This window comes from Anabas testudineus, chromosome 11 (genome assembly GCF_900324465.2).
Source record: "Anabas testudineus chromosome 11, fAnaTes1.2, whole genome shotgun sequence".
Classification (NCBI taxonomy): domain Eukaryota; kingdom Metazoa; phylum Chordata; class Actinopteri; order Anabantiformes; family Anabantidae; genus Anabas; species Anabas testudineus.
The window spans coordinates 9,134,257-9,160,352 of record NC_046620.1 but is presented as its reverse complement, the minus strand read 5'-3'; the positions used below and the strand labels follow the sequence as shown (position 1 = coordinate 9,160,352).

At 40.1% G+C, this 26,096-nt stretch overlaps 4 protein-coding genes across 4 annotated transcripts; 1 reads left to right on the top strand and 3 right to left on the bottom strand.

Annotated features, from left to right (window-relative positions):
* Positions 1-137: 137 nt before the first annotated feature.
* Positions 138-4,217, bottom strand: LOC113155518 (lanosterol 14-alpha demethylase). The gene is made up of 10 exons (XM_026350300.1): positions 3,948-4,217; positions 3,763-3,861; positions 3,304-3,480; positions 3,036-3,162; positions 2,604-2,778; positions 2,340-2,459; positions 2,042-2,237; positions 1,749-1,844; positions 1,414-1,582; positions 138-1,124 (listed from the first exon to the last, which is right to left on the bottom strand). The coding sequence occupies exons 1-10, from the start codon at positions 4,110-4,112 to the stop codon at positions 946-948; spliced, it is 1,503 nt and encodes a 500-aa protein (XP_026206085.1). The 5' UTR covers positions 4,113-4,217; the 3' UTR covers positions 138-945.
* An 884-nt stretch (positions 4,218-5,101) lies between these two features.
* krit1 (KRIT1 ankyrin repeat containing) lies at positions 5,102-11,208 on the bottom strand. The gene is made up of 17 exons (XM_026347467.1): positions 10,976-11,208; positions 9,785-9,957; positions 9,507-9,663; positions 9,191-9,283; positions 8,989-9,118; positions 8,668-8,911; positions 8,342-8,457; positions 8,089-8,232; positions 7,836-7,992; positions 7,418-7,525; positions 7,020-7,176; positions 6,739-6,890; positions 6,440-6,606; positions 6,177-6,264; positions 5,876-6,082; positions 5,653-5,769; positions 5,102-5,413 (listed from the first exon to the last, which is right to left on the bottom strand). The coding sequence occupies exons 2-17, from the start codon at positions 9,884-9,886 to the stop codon at positions 5,324-5,326; spliced, it is 2,229 nt and encodes a 742-aa protein (XP_026203252.1). The 5' UTR covers positions 9,887-9,957; positions 10,976-11,208; the 3' UTR covers positions 5,102-5,323.
* Positions 11,209-12,075: 867 nt separating this feature from the next.
* rpz2 (rapunzel 2) lies at positions 12,076-14,814 on the bottom strand. The gene is made up of 2 exons (XM_026347469.1): positions 14,682-14,814; positions 12,076-13,254 (listed from the first exon to the last, which is right to left on the bottom strand). Exon 2 carries the CDS (start codon positions 13,209-13,211, stop codon positions 12,525-12,527), a length of 687 nt encoding a protein of 228 aa, XP_026203254.1. The 5' UTR covers positions 13,212-13,254; positions 14,682-14,814; the 3' UTR covers positions 12,076-12,524.
* A 1,107-nt stretch (positions 14,815-15,921) lies between these two features.
* Positions 15,922-23,188, top strand: si:dkey-266f7.9 (phosphatidylinositol-specific phospholipase C). Its single transcript, XM_026347468.1, has 8 exons — positions 15,922-16,621; positions 17,381-17,458; positions 17,860-18,430; positions 18,671-20,866; positions 20,948-21,010; positions 21,110-21,160; positions 21,264-21,455; positions 22,135-23,188. Exons 2-4 carry the CDS (start codon positions 17,433-17,435, stop codon positions 18,941-18,943), a joined length of 870 nt encoding a protein of 289 aa, XP_026203253.1. The 5' UTR covers positions 15,922-16,621; positions 17,381-17,432; the 3' UTR covers positions 18,944-20,866; positions 20,948-21,010; positions 21,110-21,160; positions 21,264-21,455; positions 22,135-23,188.
* The last annotated feature ends 2,908 nt before the right edge of the window (positions 23,189-26,096 follow it).

Sequence of the window (26,096 nt, the reverse complement as noted above, 5' to 3'; positions counted from 1 at the left end):
CTTATTTCAACCTTCTCAGTCACACACTGTCATGCAAGATGCTCTGACTTTTGGATAATTTAGAAAAGTATATGTTGTGTTTTATTACAGTGACTGTTTCATTGAACCCTATGAACCCCACAATTATGACACAGAAGCAGAGTTCATTAGTGCTCTTTAATATAGTCCAGCTTCCATCAGTCAAGGACCTGCTCTCTAACAGTATATGTTAAAACACTTATTTTGTGTGATTACACTCTACTCTTGAATTAGTTACACCTGTTATGATGCAACAATTTACACCTTTATCGTTCATCATTCACAGCTTCATCACCCGAGTAGAGTTCTAATCAGTTAAAATAAATCCAAATACCTGTGGAAGCAAAACAGACTGCATCGGTGGACAGGGAGTGTTGATCTTCTGCATCAACACTCACATTTGAACATTTCTGAATCTACGACAATTTCCCGAACTACATCTCCTCATGAAAATCTTGCAATCAAAAGCTCAAGAAGAGATATTATGAACCTTATGGTGGATTTGTATCATCAACTGCTCTTTCCAAGTTTAAAAATGAACTTTCACCTTCATGATTTATAAAGTTTGCTGAATACTAGCAGAAAAAAATTAACTCTCCGGGAATGCAAACCTGAAACTCTAAAGTAAAAATGTTTCCTTGGTTCAACATCAAGGCACATTTCACCATTTCTGTTTTTATAAGAATTCACATTGTGAATATGATCATTAGTGTTTAAGTCAGTGTAACACAACCAGTGTATTTACCTCTGGGAACCCAAGCGTCTATATTTAACTATTATGTTGACATTCAGAGGTTTGAGAGATGGAGCAAAAAGTGCATTAAAATGTATTTTCCTAAATATGAGTCTCGGGAAGTTCCACTGAGAGATCCACTGTTTCCTTCTGTCTGTGCTTTTTTTTTCCTTTCGTTATCTTCTTTAAGTCCCTCATTGTTTTCTCCTCTTGTATCTGATAATGGGCTTGTGAGGGGTGTGGATCATTGTGGTGTAGTTGATTGTGGGGAAATATCCGTTAACCAGGTCAAACTCGTACATGCGCAGTAAAGTAGACCAGATGGTTTTAATCTGAACGTAGGCAAAGTTCTCCCCGATGCAGCGATGACGACCTGAGACAAAGGCAAAGAAATAGAGTCAAAGTAATAGGGTGCATTTGATTAAACACAGATCAACTTATGTGGAAATAAGAAATCTCATTCAACACTGACGCGACTCGAGACTAGACTATCAACCGACAAGTTGCAACATGTAAATTTACATGATAGCTTAGCCTTATTTGTCAGGCGGATTCAATCCTGGTCACTGATGAAGAAGGTAGTTGGTAGAAGATTTCTTTACTCTTAGACGAAGATATTAAACTAAACACAAAATATTCAGTTTTAATCGTATTTTTCTTACCTGCTCCAAAAGGCACATAGGCAAACTTCTCCCCCGCAGCAAGATTGTCATCGAGGTAGCGTTCAGGTCTGAATTCCATCCTCTCCACCCAGGCGTCACGCAGACGGTGGTTGACAGTTGGGGAGACGCAGACTTGATGGCCGACGGGGATGGTGTATCCTGCTGCAGTCTGAGAAAAAAAAGGAGCATCCACAAAAAGTGTTGACTTCAGTGTTAAATAAGAAATTTCAGAAGAAGGTGGAGAATGTGTTATGTTTAAATGTTCAAGATGAGAGGTGAGCTACATCTAGAACACAGACGTGTATAATGCAAGTATGTCTGCCAGTTGTTCTCACCTGAAGAGAACGAGCCATCCTCATCATGGTCATGATAGGTGGCCGTAGACGCAGAGTCTCCTTTAGACATCGCTCCAATAAGTTGAGATCCTTCAGCTACAGACATCATCAGGACAATTTTAGGATCTTAAGTTAACAATATGGTTATCACGACATCACAGGTCTGTTGTTGCAATTCTGTTTCTATGGCCAGCAGAGGGACACAAAGATGACGTAAACAACCAGCAGGGGTTAAGGTGGCAGACCCCTGAGGTTTTTTACTTCCCACTTTTAAGTAAATGACGATTTCTTACCTGATCAAAGTTGAGAGGAGGAAGGTCTTCCCCGCACACAGCCTTCTGCTCGGCGTAGCAGCGATCCTGCAGAGCTTTGTCTCTGGCCAAGAAGAAACCCATCCAGGCGCTGGTGGTGGACGACGTGTGCTGACCTGCCAGGAGGAGACCAATCAACATCCCGGCGATCTCGTCATCGCTCAGGGGCCGTCCATCTCTGAGGGGGAAAAAAATTCATTTTTGGGCTTAGAGATAATACAAACATATCCTCCTGTTGTCGTAGTTTGCTCTCTGGAATGAATGACTGGAGGTGACGTACTTGTACGTGGCATCAATGAGGGTCTGCAGGATGTCGTCCACTTTCTCACCAGAGCTCCTGCGCTTCTGAATGACCTTGTAGAAGATGTTCTTGATCTCTAGGTGAGCTCTGTCCCTTTTCCTAACCAGAAGAAGAGAGTTACACATCATTACATGTTTTTGGTACAGTATAATTTTTCTGCTCTAGTGTTTTTCTCCCTAATAAACATTAATCCAGTGTTAGCTTCATCCTATGTGTAGATGCGTTCATCTCACGTAGACCTACCTGAAGCTGGGCAGGGGAAGCCAGCCAGGCAGGAGCCAGGCAGCGTGGGTGAATCCTCCATCCAGATCAGCGTACAGCTGAGCAACTCGCTCGTTCAACATGCTGCGGATCTCCTTCCCATGAAGGCAACTACTGGCTGTCAGGATGATCAGCTCGGACAGGGCTTCAAACAGGTCTGACAAAGGAAAAATGTTTACTGAGCATTATGACACCAATAAGCCGACAATTATACACCATCATATACTTGACCTTATTTCTACAGTAAATGATTTTATTTGCTTGTTTGGGCTTTAAACCAAATTCAAGTAAATTAAAACACGTCTGAACTGATGACCTTAAAAGAAGGCTGTAATTAATGCTCAAGAATGTTGATGATAATTCAATAAATAAATAATTATGGTTTAAATAAAAGTGATTTGTTAATGTTCATACCTCGCTCCCCACTGTCTCCCCATCTCTGAAAATACTCTGTGGTCTCAGCCTCAATAATCTGGACATGTTCCTTAAAATGTGCGATGTTAAGGCCGCTCTTCAACATCTTCTTCTGCTCTAGAAAGATCTGAAACACATTAAAAAAGTGTTTAGTAGAGCTGACCGCCACCTTTTTATTGTTGTGCACCTTACATCAGTTTAACACTTCTCTTTATATTTAAATGTGGATTCATTCCTCAACGTGATCTGATAGTTCTGACAGACTCACAGGGTTCGGCACATCATAGGCCACTCCTTTGCCAAACACAGGGGTCGTCAGTCTGGAGTAGACGTCCTCGGCATTCAGGTCTTCGTTCTTGCTGTTGAACATCAGGGAGGCTGCTTCACTGCCCAGCAGGTATGTGAACGTCTTCCCCACCATGGTGAAACTAAACACAGGTCCATACTGTGGGAGGACAGCAAGACGTAGAGGACAAGATAGGTCAGTGGAGTTGCAAGGCGGTCTCCTATTTTTGCTTTTTATGTGAGAATTACTGAACAACTTCATCTTGTTTTAATTCACAAACCATAAATGATATGCAAACGCAAACTGTGATGATGCACCACAGACAGGATGTTTGGCTAGAAAAGTAACTACAGTGAAACCAATAACTTGTTTTTTGCTGCTTGCTATGTAAAGTTATCAGAACAGGTGCATTTGCAGTCAGCCTACTAATGTCATACTCACTTTATCATAAGCATTTTCAAGAAATTCAATGGGGCTTTTCCCAAATGCAATGGCATGACCCAGGAAGGGGATGCTGGAGGGGATGTATGGAGGGTACTTCTAGAAGAAGAAACACAGGTAAACAGTGAATGGTGACTGTAGACTGACAGTGCATGCCTGACATTGGATTTTGGACATGGACTTACCAGATCCGTGTCTTGTGAGGACTGTCTGAGCAGCACTTTCGACAGATACCCCAGGGCGAGAGCGATGGCAGAAGCCGCCAGCACCGCGGAGGTCAGGTTGTCGTTCACTTTACCGACGGTGTCGCCGAGCAGCTTGCCGCTCAGCTGGTACAGGTGCATGGACATGTTAACTTCCCTGGCTGGATATCTCTCACTCCGGGTCCTGGACTACACTCAGCTTCTCCACCTCTCCACCTCTCCGGCCTCGGCAGCTCCGTCACCTCCGTCATATTTCACCAACTACCTGTGCACGCTGGTCCTGCCCCCGCCTGACCAACGGAGGGTTCCTATTGGCTGCTGACCGTGTGTCCGTTAAGCATCTGAAGCTGTGATTGGTCGACGCTGCCTGAACCCATGTCGTGCTATATGACGTCATCCGACTGTACGACTGTACAGGAGCTGCGACAGACGAGTGGTTTATTGTTATAATTTAATTTGCTCTAAATTTATTATTTCTCGGTCACCTCATTACCTACACAATTCTATGTGTTGCCACTGCCCCCACAGAGGAATCCAAATGTCATGTGTTGCTATAATGTTCGCGTTTGCCTGGTCGGTAAGTATTTGACGTGCGCCAATAATGTGAGGTTTACGGTAAAAGCAGAGCTCGCAGGGCCGTAACCAGACATTAAGGTGCCAGGTGAGAAGTCCACCTGTGGCCCCCGGGGGACCTGAGGTTTCACTAAAATGTGTTGAAAATAATTATATACTAGTTCATTATTTCAACATTTACTTAATTTAGCTTAAGCTCTGTGTCATGCCATCAGTGTTGGCATCATCCAGTCAGTGGTGCAAAGTAATAATTCATAATACATTTAGTCAAGCACCTTTTTGAAATGCTGCACATACAATTCTGCACTTTACTCAATACTTACTGTTTGTTTGGCAAGTTTATATTTCTGGTTCTATTTATTTCACCTCTTTTATGAACTATATATTTAGTAAATTGTTAATTGTTGTTAATACATTCATGTAGTCATGTGTTGTTTCAGTTGTTTTTGCATTAGTACTCAAATATAGCTATATAGTATTTCCTATATATAAAACATCTTATAATTGTCTATTTTTATACTTGTAATTGCAAACAAAAAGGAAAATATGTGTCCATCCATACATCAGTCAGTTTATTAAAACAACACATTAAATAATACAATTATTTACATGGAATGGAAATATATGACCTGTAAAATTGTTTAAGATATCAGTAAGCATAATATACAAAATGAGGTTTGAAGAGAGGCTGAAGTTGCTCTCTATACGGAGTTGCAGTGAAACGAGAGTCAGTAAGAAGAACCTGCATCAGGATCTTTGGCCACTGTGGTTTCTTCAACAGTTTTTTAGCCATAGGCATATTTGTCTGTAACAGCTTTATCGTTTGGACCCATCTGTCCACTTAGCTTCATTAAAAGCTTTACAATAAGGCCAGCCTGTGAAGAAATAACCAATGTAAGACATTTCATAATTTAACTTCACAGTGATCATTCCAACATGTCATTATTTCAAACCTTGGCTGTCAAACTTCAGAAAATATTCTAATAAAATCTGCATTACTGTCACTGTAATGTAATGGGTTTTATACAGCTACTTTAGACAGCCTTCCTAAATGCTTTATGTTTAGCAATGTGGAATGAATTGAACGGTTTTGGAATCATCTTGGGGTAATTACCTGTTTTGTGTGCACGATAAAGTTCATTTTGTTGTCGCCACTGTGTATCTGAAAGTACTGGTCAGCATGTCCAAGCTGCCACATGAATGTGCCATACTCTAAACTGATGAGAAGGACCTGTTAAAACAAACAATATGACCATGTTTTAATCACTCATACACTCCCAGAGCACATTTAAAAATCTGAAGATAAATCGCACAGCATAAAAAAGCTTGCATGATACCTTTGTCTCCATATTCATCAGGTGCAGGCCCTTTGTGTTGACCCCAACGTAGACACGGATTACTTTGTGGTTACTGGCACTGGCCTTGGTGTAGACCTGGCCCGTGAAGAAAGCAGCTCCATATGTCGGGATGTCCCAGCAGTTCTGCAGGAAGAGTCGCTGCAGGTGGTGCATCTCTTTACTCACTCCCTCACTGGTACTCAGGGCCTGTTGATGAGAGAGAGGAAAATGTTCTTAGTCTGTGCAGGGAGAAGCTGGGTTTTATTTAATGAATGAAAAAATGTTGAAACCACTGGTGTACTTTGTATTCATGAAGAATCCTGCTGGTCCAGTGGTACGCTTTGCTTTTCACTTTGGATATCGGCACAATTGACTTAAGATTTTCCTCACTAGTGAAAAAAAATAACAGAAAAAGGTGTTTTTGTTATTTGACTAAAACATGATTTGACTTTACTTGATATACCACAGATTATACAACACAAAAAGCTCCATTTGACATCTGACATGTGTGGGTGGCACAGTATCTATCATCAAGTCTAAATATAATTTAGAACAGTCTCTTACTTGAGGAACCCTTGCTTGTGTTTTTTGCTCTCGTAGTTGCCATAGATGATCTGCAAGAGGAGGCTGGCCAGTGTGATCAGCTTGCTGTCTGGAGCAGGAAAGAAGCCCTTCAGGAGGCAGTGACGCGCTTCATCGAAAAGGATGAGGATGGCTAGCGGATCATCCACCTGGAACAATACAGTAAGCAGCAATGTGAGGGCCTTCATCAAACTTTTGAACTCTATAACAAAACAACTTCTACCCCTGCAGCATTTGTGTAGCTGTAGCTAATATATTGGATCTTGTAGACTGTGAGCTACCTTTTTCTCAATGTCCAGAGGCAACCGGACATCCCTACGAAGGAACAACTGAGGTGTTTCCCTCTGAGGATCCAGTACTGTCAGATCCGTCACAATCTCTGTCCAGATGCGGAGGTGCTGCAGAGGCTTATGGTACGGCTTCAGCTGCAGGTCTGACATAAAATACATACACACCCTGTTATTGCAATTTAGGAAATAAAAGTATAATTACACTGATTGGACATAGAAATTACGATGTTACAAAACCACGGGGTGAATTCATGTGTAACATGCAAACTCACGGAGGTTCTCAGAGCAAATCCAGATGGTAAAGTACTGCTGGGTCTCCTGAGAGAGACGCATGCCCTCCATGATCTGCTGCACTGTTGTGTTGTTGCCGTGCTTTAGCTCCACAGAGCGATACGAGCCGTCCATGCGGTAGATACGCACCTTCTCATACTGTCGAACAAACATACAAACACACATCATTTAACAAACAAGACAGGTGAAACATCTTTCTGTGCTATTAAAAAGTGAAATAAGTTTGAAAAATCCTAGTTGAGATCTTCGTCTTGACATGATGACTTAATGCCACTGGAAAACTGTAATGCACATATTGCCATGAGATCAATTTATTCTCTTAATCTAATAATGTACGTCACACTTTGGTGGCATAGGTTATCAGCGATGTGGGACGCACAGGTTTACTGCTGGCTTGCTGCAGAAGCTTCACCGTCTCCTCCCATTCGTTCTGTTTGTTCTCCTCACACACTTGTAGAGGTAATTTCTTCTGCTGGTCTTCTATGTGCTGTTAGTGGAAGAGTGATGTTGTGCATTACAATACATGAATGTCTAAATGAGCAACATAACAATTACTTAATGAGAGAAACTTAAAATAATACATTTTAATGACATTTTTGCAATAGATAATTTGATTTAACTACCATTTTGGCAAATTACAGTTTATTTTAAGCTGTAGTTTTAGTGATATCACAAACCAAAAAGGAAATGTATCATTCTTTAGTAGTGCATGTACAGTTTAATGATGAGAACTTTACTTTACTGGGAAAAGAACAGAGGAAAATGTGTTAGGAGAAAAGAAACATCTGATTTCATACCCGGTCAATTTCAGGATGCTGCAGAAGGAGTTGCACTATCTCTGCATGGCCGCCTCTAGCTGCAAAGTGCAGGGGGGAGCTGAGCTGACCGTTCAGCATGTTTGGATTACAGTTTCCTTTATCTAGCAGCAGCTTGGTCGCCTCGACTTTACCGTGCCTGCATGGAACCAAACAAAACTTAGCCACAGCTCATCAACAAGACCAAAAATAACGTTAGAAGTTAAAAGATACTTTAGACTTTAATCTAACTCACCAGCAGGCATAGTGAATGGGAGCCCAGTGATCATTGTCCAGCTGTTTGACTGAGAAACCGCTGTCCAGAAGCTTAGAGAGCAGCTCCGTGTCTCCTTCAAGGGCACCGCGGTGAAGGGGGAAGTCATCCACCCACTGCCGATCCCTGTGAGAAAGAAAAAAAAATGAATTAGAGACAAATTTTGCAGGATTTACACAAGAAAGAGGGAAGAAAGACACACTGAAGAGAGTGTGATGTAAGAATAAGCCCTCACTTGTCTTCTGTCACACAGTTGGGACCATGTTGCCATTTTTCCCTCTTGGGGATCTGGATCTTGGAGTAGTCTGGCGCACCAAGCCCGAAGTATGGGTTGATGATGACTTTGTCCACCTGCACACATGACAAAAATGGAAAGGTGATTTTATGACATAAATTATATGAACAATTCTAAAAACGTTAATAAAGCACAGTGTGTGTCTCTGGAGCATCTTCAAGATGTGGTTATCAAATGTTATCATCCATCTATTATCTAGTTGTTCAAGTTAAAAAGATTCAACACACGTCCTGTCTTATATTCTGCTTTATTTTGGCATCTCTCACCCGATTGGTGTACTGCAGATCAGAGCCATAGAGTGGGTTGATGATGCACATATCTGCCTTCTCCAGGGACATCATCTTGCTCTTGATCTCTAGGGCAGTGTAGCCCATGTGCAGACCCCCATCACTCAGTTTGCCCTCGCTACTGTAGGCCGGATTGCTGACATTGGTCTTCACCCGCTCTACGGCTGCAGGTCGGAACAGAGCGGGGATAGCATGAGGCACGGTGTGCTGCTCTGCTAACCACCTGTGGAAATTAAGAAAGTTAGAGTCACATCCCAGTGTCAGCTATTTGCAAAAACACGTTTTTAAAGATTTACTGACTTGTCTAAGGCCAGGAGCATCTTGGAAGTGATGGAGCAGAAGTGAGTGCTGGTCTCACTGCACACTCGCATGATGTCCTGGAAGCAGTAGAAGCTGGGGCTCCCAGCACTGTAGATAGGCTTGCTGTTGTCTGATCAGAATAATTTAATATATTCAGACTTGTTAATATAAAAATGTAGTTTAGTAAAAGATGTTTTCTTACCTTTAACACTGATGGGCACCACAAAAAGTGACGCCTCTTTCCCGCCATTGTCTCCATCAAGAGGAAATTTCTTCATGTGCACCACACGCTTACCTGTAAACCAAAACTGTGTTTAGAGCTTGGATTGAACTGCCCACGGTACAAAGACATGTGCAACCTATGATAGTGAGTCTGGAGTAGGTCACTTCTTCACTTGAAGGGGTCTCAATCTAAAAGCAAGACTTTAAATGGAGCTAGACGTGGTGAGCCTGTCTTGGACTCATTCACTGGCTCTTAAAACTAGACATATGCATCTAGGTAAATGACTCAGACTCACCTATGAACCCTTGATTATTAGATATCGGTCTGATTGTTTCATCAACATAATCCAAAATGGATTTTGATTTGTCTCCTCCTGCTTGGATCTTTGTCGCCAGGAGCACTTTCTTTCTTTTCTTCTCCTTCCCTTCCAAAGGCACTTCTTTCAACAGGATCTTTACAAGCAACAGAGGCAATGAGCAGTGAGCATCTACAGCAGTCTGCACATGTTTTATGATGGTGGTTTTGGACTGAATGTTGAGGAGAGCACATGTTCAACTGTCTCAGCACATTTACCTCATAGGCTTTGGCCCTGTACTCCTTTGAGCTCAGGCTGACTTGATTCTTCGGGCGAATAACAGCAACAAACACATCTTCAAGACTGTCCTCGTTTCCCATGGTGCTTGAGACCTTTCTTCAGTCCTGGTGAAACATCGTACAGAACGGCCAAATGCCGTGGAGAGGCATGCCTGAAACAGAAGGTCACAGACAATGTAAGCATGTCTTTGGCCACTTTGTTCTGAACAGACTAGTTATTTTTATGGTGCCTTGTGAGTCTAGCCACACATTCAATACTTATTTGACTAAATTAAGATGCAAACTAGCTTCACAAAACCCTATAATTTAACCATAATGTCATTATGTTGGTGAATCGTAATCAAACACTCAAACACTGTCAACATAACTTCATAGAATAAAGGTATGACTTTTGATATATGAAGCAAATTCAAACAACTGTAAAAGTTGATACTGGTAGCAATACCTTATGAATTGTGAAAACATAGAACATTATAAAAGCGTTAAAGCCTTTTTATAAAAGTCATATAGCTCAATTGAAAAAAGAACACAAAAACAACCACAAAGACACACATGTAACAGCCAAAATAGACATAAAAATAAAATAACCTCAGAGATTAAAAAGTCAAAAACACATATGTCTCAACAAAGATGCAAAATAACCCCAAAGAGACTGCAAACAATGAGAGAGCTGTATCACTTTCTGTCTCTTTTCAGGCTCCGGGGTCCTATACAGAAGGGGAGTGAGGGGGCTTTTCTTTATGATGCGTCTGTGTTCTGGATGTAAGTGAGGCTTTTAGTTAGTTTGGAAGTGGAAAGACAATAAAACTGAGAGCAGTTCCACAGAGCACTCTTCTAAAGGCCATGTGCAAAACATTAATAACAGGATCATACACCACAAAATATGTTTAAGTCTGATTAATGAACCAGAAAAAACATCAGTGCATATATCAACTTGTTGAGTTCAGAGGAAGGTCACGCCCCGGAAACCAAACTCCGTGTTGTCTTTAAACAGTTATTACGCAAACTCTCTTACATACTGTAGTTCACACTACACGTTGTGCTGTCTGATCTATGCAGTATTAATACACTTTCGTGTCCACACCGAGTACGATCAACTTTTCCAGCTGGAGCCGGGATGCTACCGCTCATCATCACCGCTGCTCCGCTCGTCGAGCAGCAGAAACTCACCGAAAGCGACGTGACGTGTCCTGGAAAAGGACCAAACGCTGTTTTCCTCTGCTCCCTGAGAGCCTTAACTGGATTAAACGTATCAGTTCACAGCCTCAGTCGCCGGTCCAGGGCAGCTTCAGAGCGGGTATTTGTGTGAAAATTAGCTTCAGGCCTTTGGGGCTGGGCTGCAGACACAAACAGAGGAATCGCGTTTCAGTCGAGCAGCTGCGCTTGAACAACAGAGGACTCTGGTGGTGGGGGGGACTCAGTGCGCGCTGCGGAGGCGCACACGCTGCGCACAACCCGAAATGCGCCAATGCGCGTTTTAACAGTGCACTAGATGTATTCAAAATCATTGGGAAAGGAGCTGTGATATATTTAGAGTATATATATATATATATATATGTATATATATAGTAGACTGGAAAAAATAAGACAAAAAGTGCCCAGAGCTCCATGAGTCAGGAACTAATTATACAATGATTCCAGGAACTTAACAGATTATAGAAATGACTAATTTTGTTGAGAGCACATTCATCTAACATTTTATTAAAAAAACGATCAAAACCATCAGAAATCCCTAATCAATATAACATAACATAACATGATGTTACACTTATATAATATATAAAAAAGCCTCTTTTTAAAAAAACATTTTATTCTGCTGAAGTTGTTTTGCTTGTTTTAATTTAATTTTAATGTGTTCAGTATTAAACAAGACTACATTAGGAAGAACAGGTATTCAGGTTTATTAGTCATAAAGCCAAACAGGGCAGTGCCCTTCAATTTTGCTCAAGCAAATTTTATTCTAATATTATATTAAGTACATATTCATTAAATACATTATTCTCCTAATGTCCTATACTGTAAATAACATGTCTCCATACCTAAATAGTGCTATTCCACACTGCCAGACAGTATATTACCTGCAGGCTCGTCCTTTATTTTAGCAGAATACTAGTTTAGCATTTGACTTTTTTTTTTTTTTTAATAATTTGAATGTGCTTACATATTGTTAGACAACTTAAATCCACTGTATCCCCCATTTGCAGCTTTGCTATCTATAACGTGCTGTATCAGACAATGAGATGAATGAAAGGAAATCTAATATTTCAACGTCAAGTTGTATGAGCTCCATTTTATTGTTTCTCTGGTATTATGAAAGCTTGTTTGTGTTTCATTTACATTTAGGCAAATTCAACAGGGGTGTAAAGACAAGATGTTACGGATTGTGGAAACTAGGATAGCATTACTTTAATGTAGTGATTTCACAAATATGACTTTTCACATACAATATAGCTCATAATGTATACTCTTTAATTGAAGATATTGTATAAAAAACTTCAGCATTCAATGGCATCATCTGTAACAAAAAGCAGCTGTAATATATAGTGATCTCTGAAACTCAAAACAACAAACAATATCAATGCAATAGCTAAAGGCTTCAATTACAATATCAGGTCAAGTGCACAAATGAAAACATGGCTTTGGTCTTATACTTTATTTATGTAGAGCATAATTTGTCTTTACTGGACCCACAGGACGTCCTCTCTCTGCTGGTCCATATTCAGGACGAACTGTCTTTGCACTGACTAAGCACCTCTTGCATCTTCTCCTGGATGTCCTTCACCCTCTTGGCCCACTTCTCCTTCACCTCATCTTCATCGTCCTCTGTAACAGCTGTGTAGGCCATCAGTGCGATGAGGCCCATGTGGAACAGGTGGGTGATGTGTGAGCAGCGGCGCTCCATGATCTCACGGTTGCCATCGCAGTGATCCAGGTACACTTTCAGCAGGGGTTGTCCAAACAGCAATTTGGTCCCCATCACGCCACGGTAGTACACATCCAGGCTCATGTCACTCTTGTCTCTCTCATAAATTTTCTCAAAATTGCCCATGTAGCGCCGCGTGTTGCCCGGATCTTTCTTCACCTGTGCCACCATGGTGTTGAAGGCGGCATACTGGTGTTTGATGTACTCCTCGTATTTGCCGTAGGTTTCATTGACCTCATCGATGCGGATTTGCCTCAGGCATTGTTGGTTCTTATGAGAGATGCTCTCCAGCTTGCTGTGGATTGCCTGGAAGTCCTTGTCCAGAGCATGGCCCTTCTCACTCTCTAAGCCTTTGCGAGCCACTCCAACCAGGGAGGAGACAATGCCAAAGATAGGGTCGATGGAGGAGGCAAAGGAGGACACCTTCTCCACGGCGGTCAGCACCTTTACTGCAGTTTCCTTCAGCTGAGCTGCATCAGCCATCACTGCTGCCCTTTTTCTGCCACTTTATGGTTCAGTCTGGAGGCTGGAGAGATAAAAAAAAGATATAGTGATTCCATACTCACATCTGAACACAGCCTTGACAAGAGCTTTAGAGCTTTAACTCAAAATTTGGTCAGAGTGAGTCTCAAATGTTGCAATTAAGCTAAAGGGGAACAACATCATTGTTGGGCCTGCCAACCCACATTTCAGCAGCTGCTTGATGTCCATTATTTTTAACAAGGTATCGACTGACTAATATTACCAGCAACAGGTCTCAGTGAGGAGTTGTATCATCTACACTTATTCACAGAGCTTCAACATGTACACAGAGCAGGAAACTAGGGCTGGAAATAAAAACACAGTTGGTAATTCTTATTTTAAAGGCCTCTTTTTAACTTATAATAACTTTATGATAAACTTTGAGTACGTCATGGACTCACGTCATGAAGTCACACATATTTCTACTAACCATCACATGTGAAATAAAGTGACTCAATGTGGCAAATTACATCTCTGATTAAAAGTTAAGTAAATTATTCTTAGAAATTTCAGACGAATGCTGTTGTTTGTTGAACTATTTTACTTTACTATTTAAAAATAGCTATGTAAATAGCTGGTGGTTAAAAACTGTATGTATACTTTTTCCATGTCCCATATTATTTGTGTATGCTTATCATGGAAACTTTACTGGTAATTGGCAACTAAATAGCAAACTTAATCTAGGAAACTAATTCAGTAAATTATCTAGAAAACTAGAACCCAAAAACCTAAAGGAAAAGAAAATCAACCTTAAGTAGTTAACAATTAATCATTTACGGACTGAATTATTTAGCTCTAGAGCTGGCAGCTCTGGGGGACACTTATTTACAATAAAATTAAGAATTGAAAAGTTAAGTTAGTAAAGTAAAGTAAGTTCAAGTATTGTGTCAAAGAATTTTATAACATATTGTTGATAATAAAGCACATTTCCAGATGACACATGCAATAATCAGCTATTAGTTTCTGAGACCACAGACTCAAATCAAACTCTGCAGCATCTTTCTCATAGTTTTGACATTAATCATCTTTCTCAATGTTGTCCTGCTGGAAAAATAAGTCTGGGACAACAGTGGGTGTGCCATCGTTTGTAGTAACACAAGAAAGACTGGAAATAAACTACAGTAGTGGTTACAGGTTGTGGCCTTCCACATGTCACATTGAACAGTCCAGATAACCTACAGTAGCTTTTTGGTGCATTTCATTTTTGCTCACGATGTGATATGTTTTGTTTTCAAGCTCGCTTGTCTCATTTCCTGATTTCCAACCATACACACACACACACACACACTCTCGCAGTCGTACCTATGAATCCGTCATTATTTACTGTCTTTAGTTTCATTCATTCGTCCACACTGACTCAGCCATCACCCCGAATCCAACATCCTCCAGTTGAGATATGTCACAACACTGAGGCCACAGATGTTTACTCACCAGAGATAAACCCGATGGTGTCCCTCAGTCTACTGGAGCCGTCTGACTCTCCTGTCCACCATTTTCCTTGTCTTGTCAGATGAAGGACGGCCCCCTTCCTGCCAAATAAGGGAGCAAACACGAGGAAGTAACTCATGCATGCTCTGTGCTGATTGGACGAGGGGAGTTCTTCCAGAGTCACTGCGGTTACAGGCCCCGCCCACAGGGTGCAACACAGTCAATGAATGACTGAGTATCATTTTCATTATGTTGTATGAATAATTATAAATTACACCTTTCAAACCAGTATGACTGACCAGATACCAAAGAAATTATCCATTAACAGAAGTGAAAGCCATTGTCAAACACTTGTCACACACGTTTCAGTGATAATCTTAAAAACATTTTACTATTTTATTCTGTCAGAAACACACTGTTAATAAATATAATATACATAATACATACAGTGGCAAGAAAACGTATGTGAACCTTTTAGAATTTCATGTTTTCTGTATTAATTTGTCATAAAATGTGATCTGATCATCATCTAAGTCAAGAGTATTAACAAATATGACGTGCCTAAAGTAATAAGTAATAATTCTGATCTTTCATTTCTTTATTGAGAACAACCTCAACAACCAAAACTTAATGAAGGTTTTTCTTGCCACCGTATATACAAATACAGTATATAAATGCAATAATAATGTTGGTAATATTTCTCTATTTTCAACTAGATTGACAAATTTGGTCAGCTTCTTTAGAGGTTACACTAGGATGTGAAGGACAAAGACTTGTTCTCACTGATGTCCGTTTGTATCACAACAAACAGGTTTAGATAGACTGGAATTAGTCTGTGGTCCTCACAGCAACAATTCTTTCTACTTAGTGTCACATAAGAGAGCTCACATGGTCCATTATTTTGTGATAGTATACATCAGTGAATTTTCTTTTATAGAGCTTTTCCTCCTTACAGGGTCAGAATATAAGTCAGGTATAAAAACACGGTCCTCTTCTCCTATCTATCACAGTAACGAGTGTGGCAGAACAAGGAAAGCTAATTTGAAATGTTTTACAAAATGTTTGCTGTTTGTACCAGAAGGAGGCACTATGTGTAAGCATGCAGCACGTGGTGATGACAATGACATTGTGGGGCACAGCGCTGCAGGTTCCAGCTACTCAATTCATATCAACTTTACTCGATGCTGCAAAAACAAACAATAATCATATACTATAATAATAAACCCACACAATAGTTTTTCAGTGTCATATTAATTAACAGCGTTGTTGATGGATGCAGCGACTGGCAACAGGACAATGAATAGTGTGTTTTTAGCTTTAAGCACATGGAGAAACTCCTTTTTTTTTCCATTTCTCTGTTTTTGGTAAAGTTAAGGAAACATTTCTTTGGGATTTTCCTGCCCTCAATATTAATAATTGAAAGAAAATTCTATTCTGTACACTGTGGGTATACAACCTCAATTTACAGCTAACCAAATATTTCTCAACTGGAGAAGGACATGCCTGTTGTGTAATGTTTGACTTCCCACATAGTGATATGAGACGAAATGGGAACACATCTGCAGATTTTTCCAAGTTCTTAGATATTCTCTCTCCCTTTGGAGCTCTGGACTCCACAGCCCTTCCACTTGAATCCTCTGGCTGTACAGAAATATATCAATTTGGGCTGTCTTTATCCAAAAAATATAAATTTCAGTTCAAATTAATTTTTTACTTAATACACTTCACACTCCCCACCCTCATGTGCAAACACGCCCCCCTATTTTCACTCCAGTGGTCCAACGCACAGCTCAGCTGCTTATCAGTGGTATTTGTCACATCAACATCCCGGGTCGACAGACCAGCTAATATTTTTACCCCTCCACTGCTCACTGAGGACTTCTTTCTGTTCATCGTCCCCAAGCAGCCGAATTAGACGAAAGACCAGCACCTTCTACTTTCAGGTACGACCTGGAGCGAACGAGAACAACACATCAGCAGGTTTGACACAGCAGCGGCTCATGGTTTGGCTCAGTTTGGGGATTTAAAAGATTTAAGCCTGCCATTGAATTTGGCTGGAGGGGTGAGTTAAGGTCAAACTCAGCCTGGACCAGGACCAAATTGTTTTCCCCGTTTCTTTGTTTTTGTTCTACAGTGGGTAATGTACCCACAAAGGTGTTATTTTCTTTTTAATAATATGAAGGTTCAAGTCCTGTAGACAGTTAGAGATGGTTTGACTTCACTCGTGTGATAAGTGTGTATCCCTCAACTGAGAAAAGGGTACAAATGTTTAATTTCTTTAATTCCTGGGTATCTTTTCATGTATCCTATCTTTTGACATATCCTAATACTCAATATGGGCAGCATATTAAAAAGAGTGAGTGAGTGATATCAATAATACATTTGTGCTTTTCTCACTGTGCTAATTGTGTTTTTTGTAATGAATAATATTCTCTCAGGATTTGCAACTTCTCTACCTTTTCTGTGTATGGACTTTAAATGCTCCCCATAAGCCCACTTTTTTCTATTTGTTGTTCACAGGTTAATTCAGATGATGTATTAATTTTGGTTCACACTACTGTACATCGACTATTTTATTGAATGTTTATTAATAGACCTAACGATTTGTTTTTTGTTGTTGTGTCGTCATCTAATTAAACAGTCATTTTATTGATCAGTTTGTTATTCCCTTACAAAGTGTGTTATACCTTTGTTGATCGTAGACCCTGTTATTGAAACTGACATACCTGAGAAAACCCAGTGAAAATAGACAAGATGCTAATTTGGTTGATCACACTTGGGTGAGTAAGTTAAAATCGTACCACAGATTGTTCACACATACTGTAAATATAACAGACTGATTCCCAATGCAATATTATGTAATATTCTCATTTGAGGTTCTAGTTCCTCTCTGCATAGAAAACTGCACATAGCTGCTCTACAACATAATAAAACTGTACAATATGAGCATTTATATCACTTTATTATTTTTAAATGTTACTGATAGAGAACTCATACAGCCTAATTTAACAATGTGAACTTTTAACAAATGTGTATCCATTAATGATTACAATCGCCATCAATCATAGTTACAGTCTGAGACAAACAGAACCACCTTATTTGAGGAGGCTGACGTTATAATGCTTTATTATATTTTCTTGACAAAAGTATTAATGACAACTCTCTCTCTCATGTGCTTTAGATTTATCGGTGTCAGTTGTGATACCATTCAAAGACCCGACTATGATGACAGCCCTGATCCAGAGTTCCTCAACCCATCCTGGATGTCCAGCATTCCAGATGCTCAGCTGCTATCCAAGGTCACCATGCCCGGCAGCCACAACACCATGGCCCTGTATGGTGGTATATATGCTGAATGTCAGTCCTGGAGCCTGGCCTCCCAGCTCCGAGCAGGGATCCGCTTCCTAGACATCCGTGTACGTCACATGACAGGGAACCTCACCATCCACCATGGAGTTTCCTACCAGCGGGCTCACTTTGGCCATGTGCTGGAGGGGGTGGCTGAGTTCTTGCAAGAGTATCCCAACGAAACCGTGCTGATGCGGATAAGGGAGGAGTATAGTGAGACATACAACATTTATGGTGCTGTGGTAGACTACATCCATCGCTATGCCCGCTGGGACCTGCTGTGGCACAGCCGGCTTGTACCAACCATGGGTGAAGCCCGAGGTAAACTTATCATCATGCAAGACTTTCCTGGACCAGATCTGGGGATGCGCTATGGTTCCATGGACATAGCAGACCACTGGAAGGTATTAAAACCCTAATACATACACATCAAATCTGAATGTTATTGTTTGTCAGCCAGGTGTTGGTGCAGTCTTCTTCACCTGGAGGACAGTTCTTGACAGTCCTTGACCTAGCAGTCAGTGTAGAGAAGGTCACAGCTGCAGATTGGTTGACTGAGATCATCAAGTCAAGGGGACCACCCCAATTATGGCCTTTAAAAGCTTAGGATAAAAAAACTGTCACACATCGTCTGTTTGTTTTAGGTTCCCACAATGCTGCATGTGGAGGAGAAATGGCAAAACGTATATAAACACTTGGAGGCCGCACCTGCAGGAAACAAGGCACAGATCTTCCTCACTTACAGCAGCGGAGCTGGTGTGTTTGCCTTCCCAAGAGCAGTTTCTCAACGCATCAATGCACGACTGTACGACTACCTGAAGGCTAAGACAGACCTGAACCAGCGCCTTGGAATCATATGTATGGACTTCCCTGCTGCTCCTATCATTAAAATGATCATTGACTTTCAATTGAAATAAGTCAGAGACGACAGGCCTTTAACCCATTTTCTAGCAAGACAAATTTAAATTATACAATTTCTTAACTGAGAAAGAAGAATATCAAACATTAAGCATTATGTTCATGTTCTTGATCTGAATGAATAGTCAGTGAGGCATCACTATGGACACCAAATACAGCAATTTGGATTCAACATGATTTAACACGCACTTCAGTGGAAACTTCTCTTTGTATGACCAAAGATACTGGGAACAAAATAAAAGTCAGATGAATAAATAACATTTGTGCAGTAATTAACTGGCCAAATAACAACATTGCACTGTACCAACTGGGAAAAAGAACATCAATCTAACATCTGATTTAGAGGTTTGTTGACTTTTCAGAGAGGTTTTTAGTTTGAGTCAGGACCAATATAAAAACACACAGACCACCTTCACATAGCCACAGTGCTGCACAATGTGTTAGCACGGCATCCTGTGCTCTGAGGCTCTAACTGGCTGTCTGATAGGGAACAGAAGTCAGCCTTTGCATCATAACGTCACTTCAACTGTAATAATGCTGTTTCACTATGATTTGCTGCAAGTGAGCCTGAAGCAGGAAGCTCGACTGTTGATTATGTACGTGCCAGGTTTAGATAGAGAAGTTAAAATGCATGGAAGGAAATGGGGGGGTTTATTTAATCACTGGTGGATATAAATTTGTCCAAGTTAAGAAAGGACGGTATTTCACACTGCATGAGCATTGGGTTGGGATATAGAAGACAGTGGGTTTGCATCCCACCCTACCAGTTGTGGCCCTGCCTAGCCGCCATGGGCGGCCCTATGGTCCCGGTCCTGAGCCTGGTGGGGCATCTGGTGTAACTCATATGCCCAATCAACATGCGGAACATGTTTCTGTGTGGCAACTCCTGGAGCGATGAAAATAAATACCAGTTCTCTGCTGTACTGGTTTGAGTGTCCATTGTGAGTCTGACAGTGTTAGAGAAGTGCAAGGCTCAGTCAGTAGTGTGTTCATTTAAGATGACTTCATTTGTGATCGGGAATATCACACCTATTTCTTTTCTTCTTCAGTTTATTTTGCAACACAACTTTGAGGAAGTGCAATACAAAATGTGGAGTCCCCCTGTAAGGCGGGGATAAGTCCAGGTCTTGACCCTGGACTGTCTTCCTAAATGCTGCTATAAATAACAAACTAAAAACAAGCGGTGAATGGGCCAAATTTAAAGAGCTTTCATTGCACTGTGCTATATTCACTTGTTGGATCTAAGCTGTTAACAATGTTATTCTACAGAGTCAAAACTGACCCATCAAGTTGCTATTGTGAAAAGGCAGCAATCAGTCTTTTTTGTAAATATCGTCAGTATTGCATGTCATTCAAATGGGAAGAACTAATAGGACTCTATTTTTCATAAAGGGAGGCAACCTCAAGTAGATGTGTGCAGTTGTTAGTGTCAAAATGTGTACTGAAAACGCACCCTGTGTATTTATTACCACACTGCAGAGAGCTGATAATAGTTTTTCCTGTCCGTGTGCTGCAGCTGCAAGTTGTCACAGTCTCTGTCATGTGCTGCATTGCATCGAGCTTAGCATTGTGCTACATGTTGCAATCCCATCAAAATGTTTTTATTATGTACACAAAAATTCTACATTTTAGAAAATAGTGAATTTCAAAAGAAATATAAGAAAACCAGATGAGGGGTTGTGACTTAAATCATGCATACATGTCAATTATATTTATCAGATAACCGACACGTTATCGTTATTTCCTCTTGGTTAGACACAGAGAGCATTGCGAAACACTTGAAATGAAACAACATGTCCTAACATCCTGCCACCAAACAGCAAAGAATGTTAATGTTGAAGCAGGTCACTACTGCCAACTCATCTGTGGTTCTACATCTTCTTTATTTTTAGATGAAAAAGGCTCCGTTCGCAGCTGAACAGGTACAGTACGACACTGTTGCTGCAGCTCGCCTTCCTGCTGATGTCTTTGTTATAACAAGACTTTTGCTTTCTTTACTGTAGATATGGATGCATCTCCAAACATGCAATACGAGCCTCGAAGTGCTGCGCAGATTTCAGGAATTGGTTAGATGTCATATTTATGCTTCCTTTTGCTTTTTTTTTTAAAAACAGTTTCACTTTTTATACTATTGAATGACCCTGTTCTTCTTACTTTTCTTATAGTTGTGCTGAATATTATTTGGTGGATGGTTATGATTGCAGCCATTGGAATCGGTACCTTTATTAATTTGTAGTTTTTTACAGTAAGCGTAATGTTTCAGCACCTTATTCTTGATCAAAATGTAAATATTGACATTGCTGTTCTGCTGCATCACAGGGGCCACCCACCTGAACAACTGTCCCGTGCAGTTCTTCATCCCCATCTACCTGATAGTAATGGGAGCGAGCAGCATCCTCTCCCTGTCTCTGACCTACACCAAGAGCACCTGGAAAGAGGGTGTTGTCAACATCCTGTGTTCTGTCTGCATGACTTTGCTGCACCTCTTCGGTTTTTGCTGGTTCATTGCAGGTATAAGGCTCTTTCTCTTCCATGACATGAGGCAGTGATGGGAGGTAGTACACTTATCTGAGCACTTTACTTATTATTTCCCTTTCACGTTACATTAATGTTACTTTTATTCCACTACAATTCAGTGAAAACTATTCACTTTAAATATAAGTTTTACAGGAAATGATAATACATTACACTGTACAGTAACACTGACATGACATAACTATTTATACATATTATATTACCTGTATTTTGCATAGACCTGCAATAGACCTTACATAACAGTTTGAACGTATTTACATCTGATTATTGCAGTTTTTACTGCACAAACAAAGCATCTTCTGCTGCATCAGAACCTGATATGAGTCGGTTTGGTTAGTGTCGGTCAAATCTATCAAATAATCAGTCCAGATGAAGCAGATAAGCTGAGTTAAAACGTGATTACTGTACACTTGTACACTCCAGCAGCTGAGATGCCAACTGCAACTTGAAGAATGTGGCCAGGATGTGATCTAACATGCGACTCAAAACAAGACTTTATAATGAGCTCAATCTGCCAAGCCTTAAATAGAAACCCAAACTGTTCTAATTTGGCTGAAAGTGTAAGTGTAAGGATTTTTAAAGCCTTTGAATTTGGTTGGTTGTGTAGCTTTAATTGAATTTTATCCCATATACTCTGTCTGTTTGTCCCTTGTAGGCAATGTATGGGTTTATTCTGTATTTCCTCCAAACTACTCACCTGAAGGACCTCGGTACTGCCACAAGACAACCTACCTGTTTGCCTTTGTTTTCACCACCATGATGTGGGCTTCTATAGCTCTCATGATTTGCTGCATTGGTTGTTTTGCTCTGCTCACCTGTTGTACAACTGTGTCGGCAAGACACCGCTTGATACCCAGCCGTCACTCGTTCTATGGAGGGATAGGTGATTCTCATGAACCCTCTGCTGGTGATGTGTAACCTACAGTATTTCTTGTCTTCAAATATCTAAAAGCTTTCCAGGAGTGAAACTTGATTTCAAAATTAGTGATACTGATTCTAATTTTTGTAGTAATTAATATAGTTATAGCTAAAACATAAGTGTAAATCTTCTAACCATTTATGTATGTTAAGTATTTAAACACCATTTCTTAAAATGCTACAAGATATTTCTCAGAGATTTTGCTCCGTGCTTTGTAGCTTGACGCATGGTGCACTTGACATTTGACAATGTTTTTTGTGTTTGGTTCTCTGTTAGAGCAAAAATGTTGCTGTGCTAAAGAAGCTCTGTACGTCACTGCTGAAACATCACATCACTGTCAAAAAATAGCACACATTATTCACTTCCTATTGAAACCGCCAGTTAACTTTGAGACAATAAAAGATATTAGATAAACTACTGGCAGCTAGTTCTGATACAGAACTCTAATTATACCAACTGTATGAGATGTTTTACTGTACTGTGTGGTGTTGCTTGAATATTTGATTAACTCTTACGTTATTATTTTTTATATTTCTGATATTTAGCTGATTTAGTTTTATCCATACATAGTATATTTATGACTTAAAAGATTTCCACTGTTCTAGTTGACAGTTTTGTTAGTTTTTTTGCAAATACCTATAACTACACCCACAACTTCACCAGTGGCATCACAGTGTACTGACACTGTTGTTAATTTGTTTGCATATCATTATCCATGTACCCTACATTATATACTGTATAGTTTGCTGCGACTCTTAATAAACAAGCTAATAAAAAAAAACTAAAGGGACCTATGATGAAAGATGGACTCTCTTAATATGACAATGACCTTAACTGTGTTTTCTAATGAATTAGTCGTGTACTGACATGAAAGTAGCATGGTGTATTCAAAAGGTTACAGAGGAGTTACAGCAAAATAGGGCCTTATATTCATTAGGCAAAAGTGAGAATTTGTGAATTTGTGTTTAACACGTAAACATGATATTACAAACGTGAAAAGACTTATTTGAATTTTTTTGTTTTAAATGTATCCTCACATTTAATAAAGTCAGGACAAGCAACGCATACATTATTAACTGTTCACTCAGACACTGCACATTGCTGATAGTTGCCTCCTTTTTAGCATTTGCTCATCTGGGTAAAAATCTAAGTTGTTGTCATGTCCAAAAAAAGCATTTGCAAGGAGAAGGTTTAATAAAAAATAGCATACATTTTCATATGTCAAGGCAAAATGATACTAAGATGCTAATGAAGACGTCTATTAAGACACTAAAGAAGAGCATTAATGTTGTGTAAGGGCTCTACCTTGTGCTGTGTTGTTAATCATGTAAATGTTACATTCAGTTATGTAGAATATTTAACGTGAGAAAACTTGAAAATAGGATTTGATTGACTTTAACTACAGGAGGAGAACGTTTTAGGTAACGTGGTTTAATTGATCTCTTCTGTTAAATTAGTGAATACTGGGCCCATTACTGAGAACTGTTTAATTTTACATCCACATGTGGTGCTTCTCCAAGATGGGAAGTAGGAAGGAGAAGGAGTAGATATAGGTGTGTAAGGTGCAAGGTGTGTAAGTCCACTGCAGAACAGATTTCCTCAGAAGGCTGTTATTCCCTCCCTAGTATCACATTACCTGTGGCTTTTGCAGAAAACATCAGACAATATATGGAGTACTGCAGTTAATACATATCAAAAAGTGCGAGTATTTTAGAAAACCAGGAACACTTACACATTTATTTTATCATGAAGATTTATACTATATAAATATAGATTAATGATGTTTACAATAAATGCCATTGGACATAATTGTGCAACTTTATTTGTAGGTTTACATGTGTAGTTTTTGTATGTCCATTAGTGTTAGGTATTTTAAGACACTGATACTAATTTTGTCCGTCACTCTGTCACACTAACAATGAAAACCTGCTCAGTCCCTTTAACAGCATGTGTCTGCTACATACAATGTAGAATACGTTTTTGTGCATCTGGTTAACTGATATGTTTTTCTTGTTTATCTGTTGTGAAATTCTGATAAATGTTAATGTAAATCCAGAAATGTTTTTACCCATTTTTAATAATTTTCTTTTATTTTCTTCCTTGCCTTTGCTAACGCATTCCAAAGGCTTAATTAATTTAATTAGACTGAGATCAACCTGCTACCAAGAGGTTGACAACTGGAAAATCCCAGAAATTTTTTTTTTTAATTAACCAACTGAAGCACCTTTGTGATGGCTGCACATGAAACCACGGCGTTATTAATACATTTGTGTATTGATAACTTTTCTTCAGATTTTACACCGAGCATGTAATTTTTCAACTCGCTGATCAAAATAACAGATATATTAACTGTTATATTATGTGTTGCAGATGATGTAGGAAATGCACATATAGAAAGAAATAAACATAACAACATGTATGATAACTATGTAAATTGTTTTTATTTAAACTTCAGAATTTGACTGTGATCTTCCAGAATTCTTTGATGATGTCATAACTACATGAGAACTTTGTATTTCTTTAGTCTCTAAGTCTCTTCAGAGTAACTACAGAAGTGACCTGTTCCACATTTGGAAAAGTTTTCAGAAGCATTTGCTGACGAACAATTATTATTTTACTTCGACTTTCTTGTATTCAACTTGAAATATGGCAGAGGAAGACTACATGGAGACAGGACTTGGGCCGTCTCAGGTAAAGGAGAACGACATACTCCACAGTGATTCCACCAGCTACCAGATCCTGAACTTTAATGGAGAGGGCTGTTTTGGAAAAATTGCCAAGTGTCGCAATTTAGGAACTGGCAACATAGAGGCGGTAAAGATCCTGAAATTCGACCTCATTGAATGTGAAGTGGAAATGCTTGAAGCGATCAGGACCCTGGACCCAGACAAAACAAACATTGTGAGGTTCATGGAGAGTTTCCAGTTCCAAAACCTCTCCTGTTTGGTGTTTGAGATGCTGGACAGGAGCCTTTTGGACCTGATCAAGGAGAGAAAAGGGAATCCCATGAATCTTAATGAAATTCGTCCAGTGACCCACTAGTTACTGGTTGTTTTGGATGCCCTGAAGGGTCTTGGCATAATGCATGCAGACTTAAAGCCTGACAATGTAATGCTTGTTAATCACAGAGACCAACCATTCAGGATTAAGCTGACTGACTTTGGTCTAGCCCTTCCAGAGAACGCAGTGGAGCCTGGTATGTTTATCCAAATTTGTGCATACAGGGCTCCAGAGGTATCCCTGGGCCTCCTCTTGTCCACAGCTGCCGATATGTGGTCAGTGGGCTGCATTATGGCATACATGTACCCTGGAAGGAACCTCTTTCCCAACAACTGTGAACACAACTGGATGAAAGTTATGCTGCACCTCCTGGGGCAGCCAAATCACTGGCAGCTGGGTTCAGGAATATACACGTCAGATTATTTCACCTGGGAGAATGACTCCAAAGATCCACTATGGAGATTCAAGACCCCAGAGGAGTACGAGGAGACCACTGGCATCAAGTCAAAGATGAAATGTAAGTTTTCATGGCTGGTCAAGGACTTAGAGGATGCTCTACACAGATGCACCACGGATGGAGATCCTACTGAACTGAAGGACAGAGAGGTGTTTTTAAGCCTCCTAAAACGCTGTCTACATGTGAACTCTGAAGGGAGGATCACTCCCAGCGAAGCCATGACACACAGCTTCATAACAAT

What these genes read in the sequence shown, in the direction of transcription:
- krit1 (XM_026347467.1), bottom strand. Translation starts at nt 9,886, where the DNA reads ATGGGAAACGAGGACAGTCTTGAAGATGTGTTTGTTGCTGTTATTCGC. An exon ending in ATGCTCCTGGCCTTAGACAA is followed by an intron (nt 8,912 to 8,988) that starts GTCAGTAAATCT and finishes TAATTTCCACAG; the next exon opens with GTGGTTAGCAGAGCAGCACA. An exon ending in TTATCGTGCACACAAAACAG is followed by an intron (nt 5,414 to 5,652) that starts GTAATTACCCCA and finishes ATTTCTTCACAG; the next exon opens with GCTGGCCTTATTGTAAAGCT.
- rpz2 (XM_026347469.1), bottom strand. Translation starts at nt 13,211, where the DNA reads ATGGCTGATGCAGCTCAGCTGAAGGAAACTGCAGTAAAGGTGCTGACC.
- si:dkey-266f7.9 (XM_026347468.1), top strand. Translation starts at nt 17,433, where the DNA reads ATGCTAATTTGGTTGATCACACTTGG. An exon ending in ATTTGGTTGATCACACTTGG is followed by an intron (nt 17,459 to 17,859) that starts GTGAGTAAGTTA and finishes CATGTGCTTTAG; the next exon opens with ATTTATCGGTGTCAGTTGTG. An exon ending in ACATAGCAGACCACTGGAAG is followed by an intron (nt 18,431 to 18,670) that starts GTATTAAAACCC and finishes TGTTTGTTTTAG; the next exon opens with GTTCCCACAATGCTGCATGT.
- LOC113155518 (XM_026350300.1), bottom strand. Translation starts at nt 4,112, where the DNA reads ATGTCCATGCACCTGTACCAGCTGAGCGGCAAGCTGCTCGGCGACACC. An exon ending in TTGAAAATGCTTATGATAAA is followed by an intron (nt 3,481 to 3,762) that starts GTGAGTATGACA and finishes GTCCTCCCACAG; the next exon opens with TATGGACCTGTGTTTAGTTT. An exon ending in CTTCCCCTGCCCAGCTTCAG is followed by an intron (nt 2,460 to 2,603) that starts GTAGGTCTACGT and finishes TCTTCTGGTTAG; the next exon opens with GAAAAGGGACAGAGCTCACC.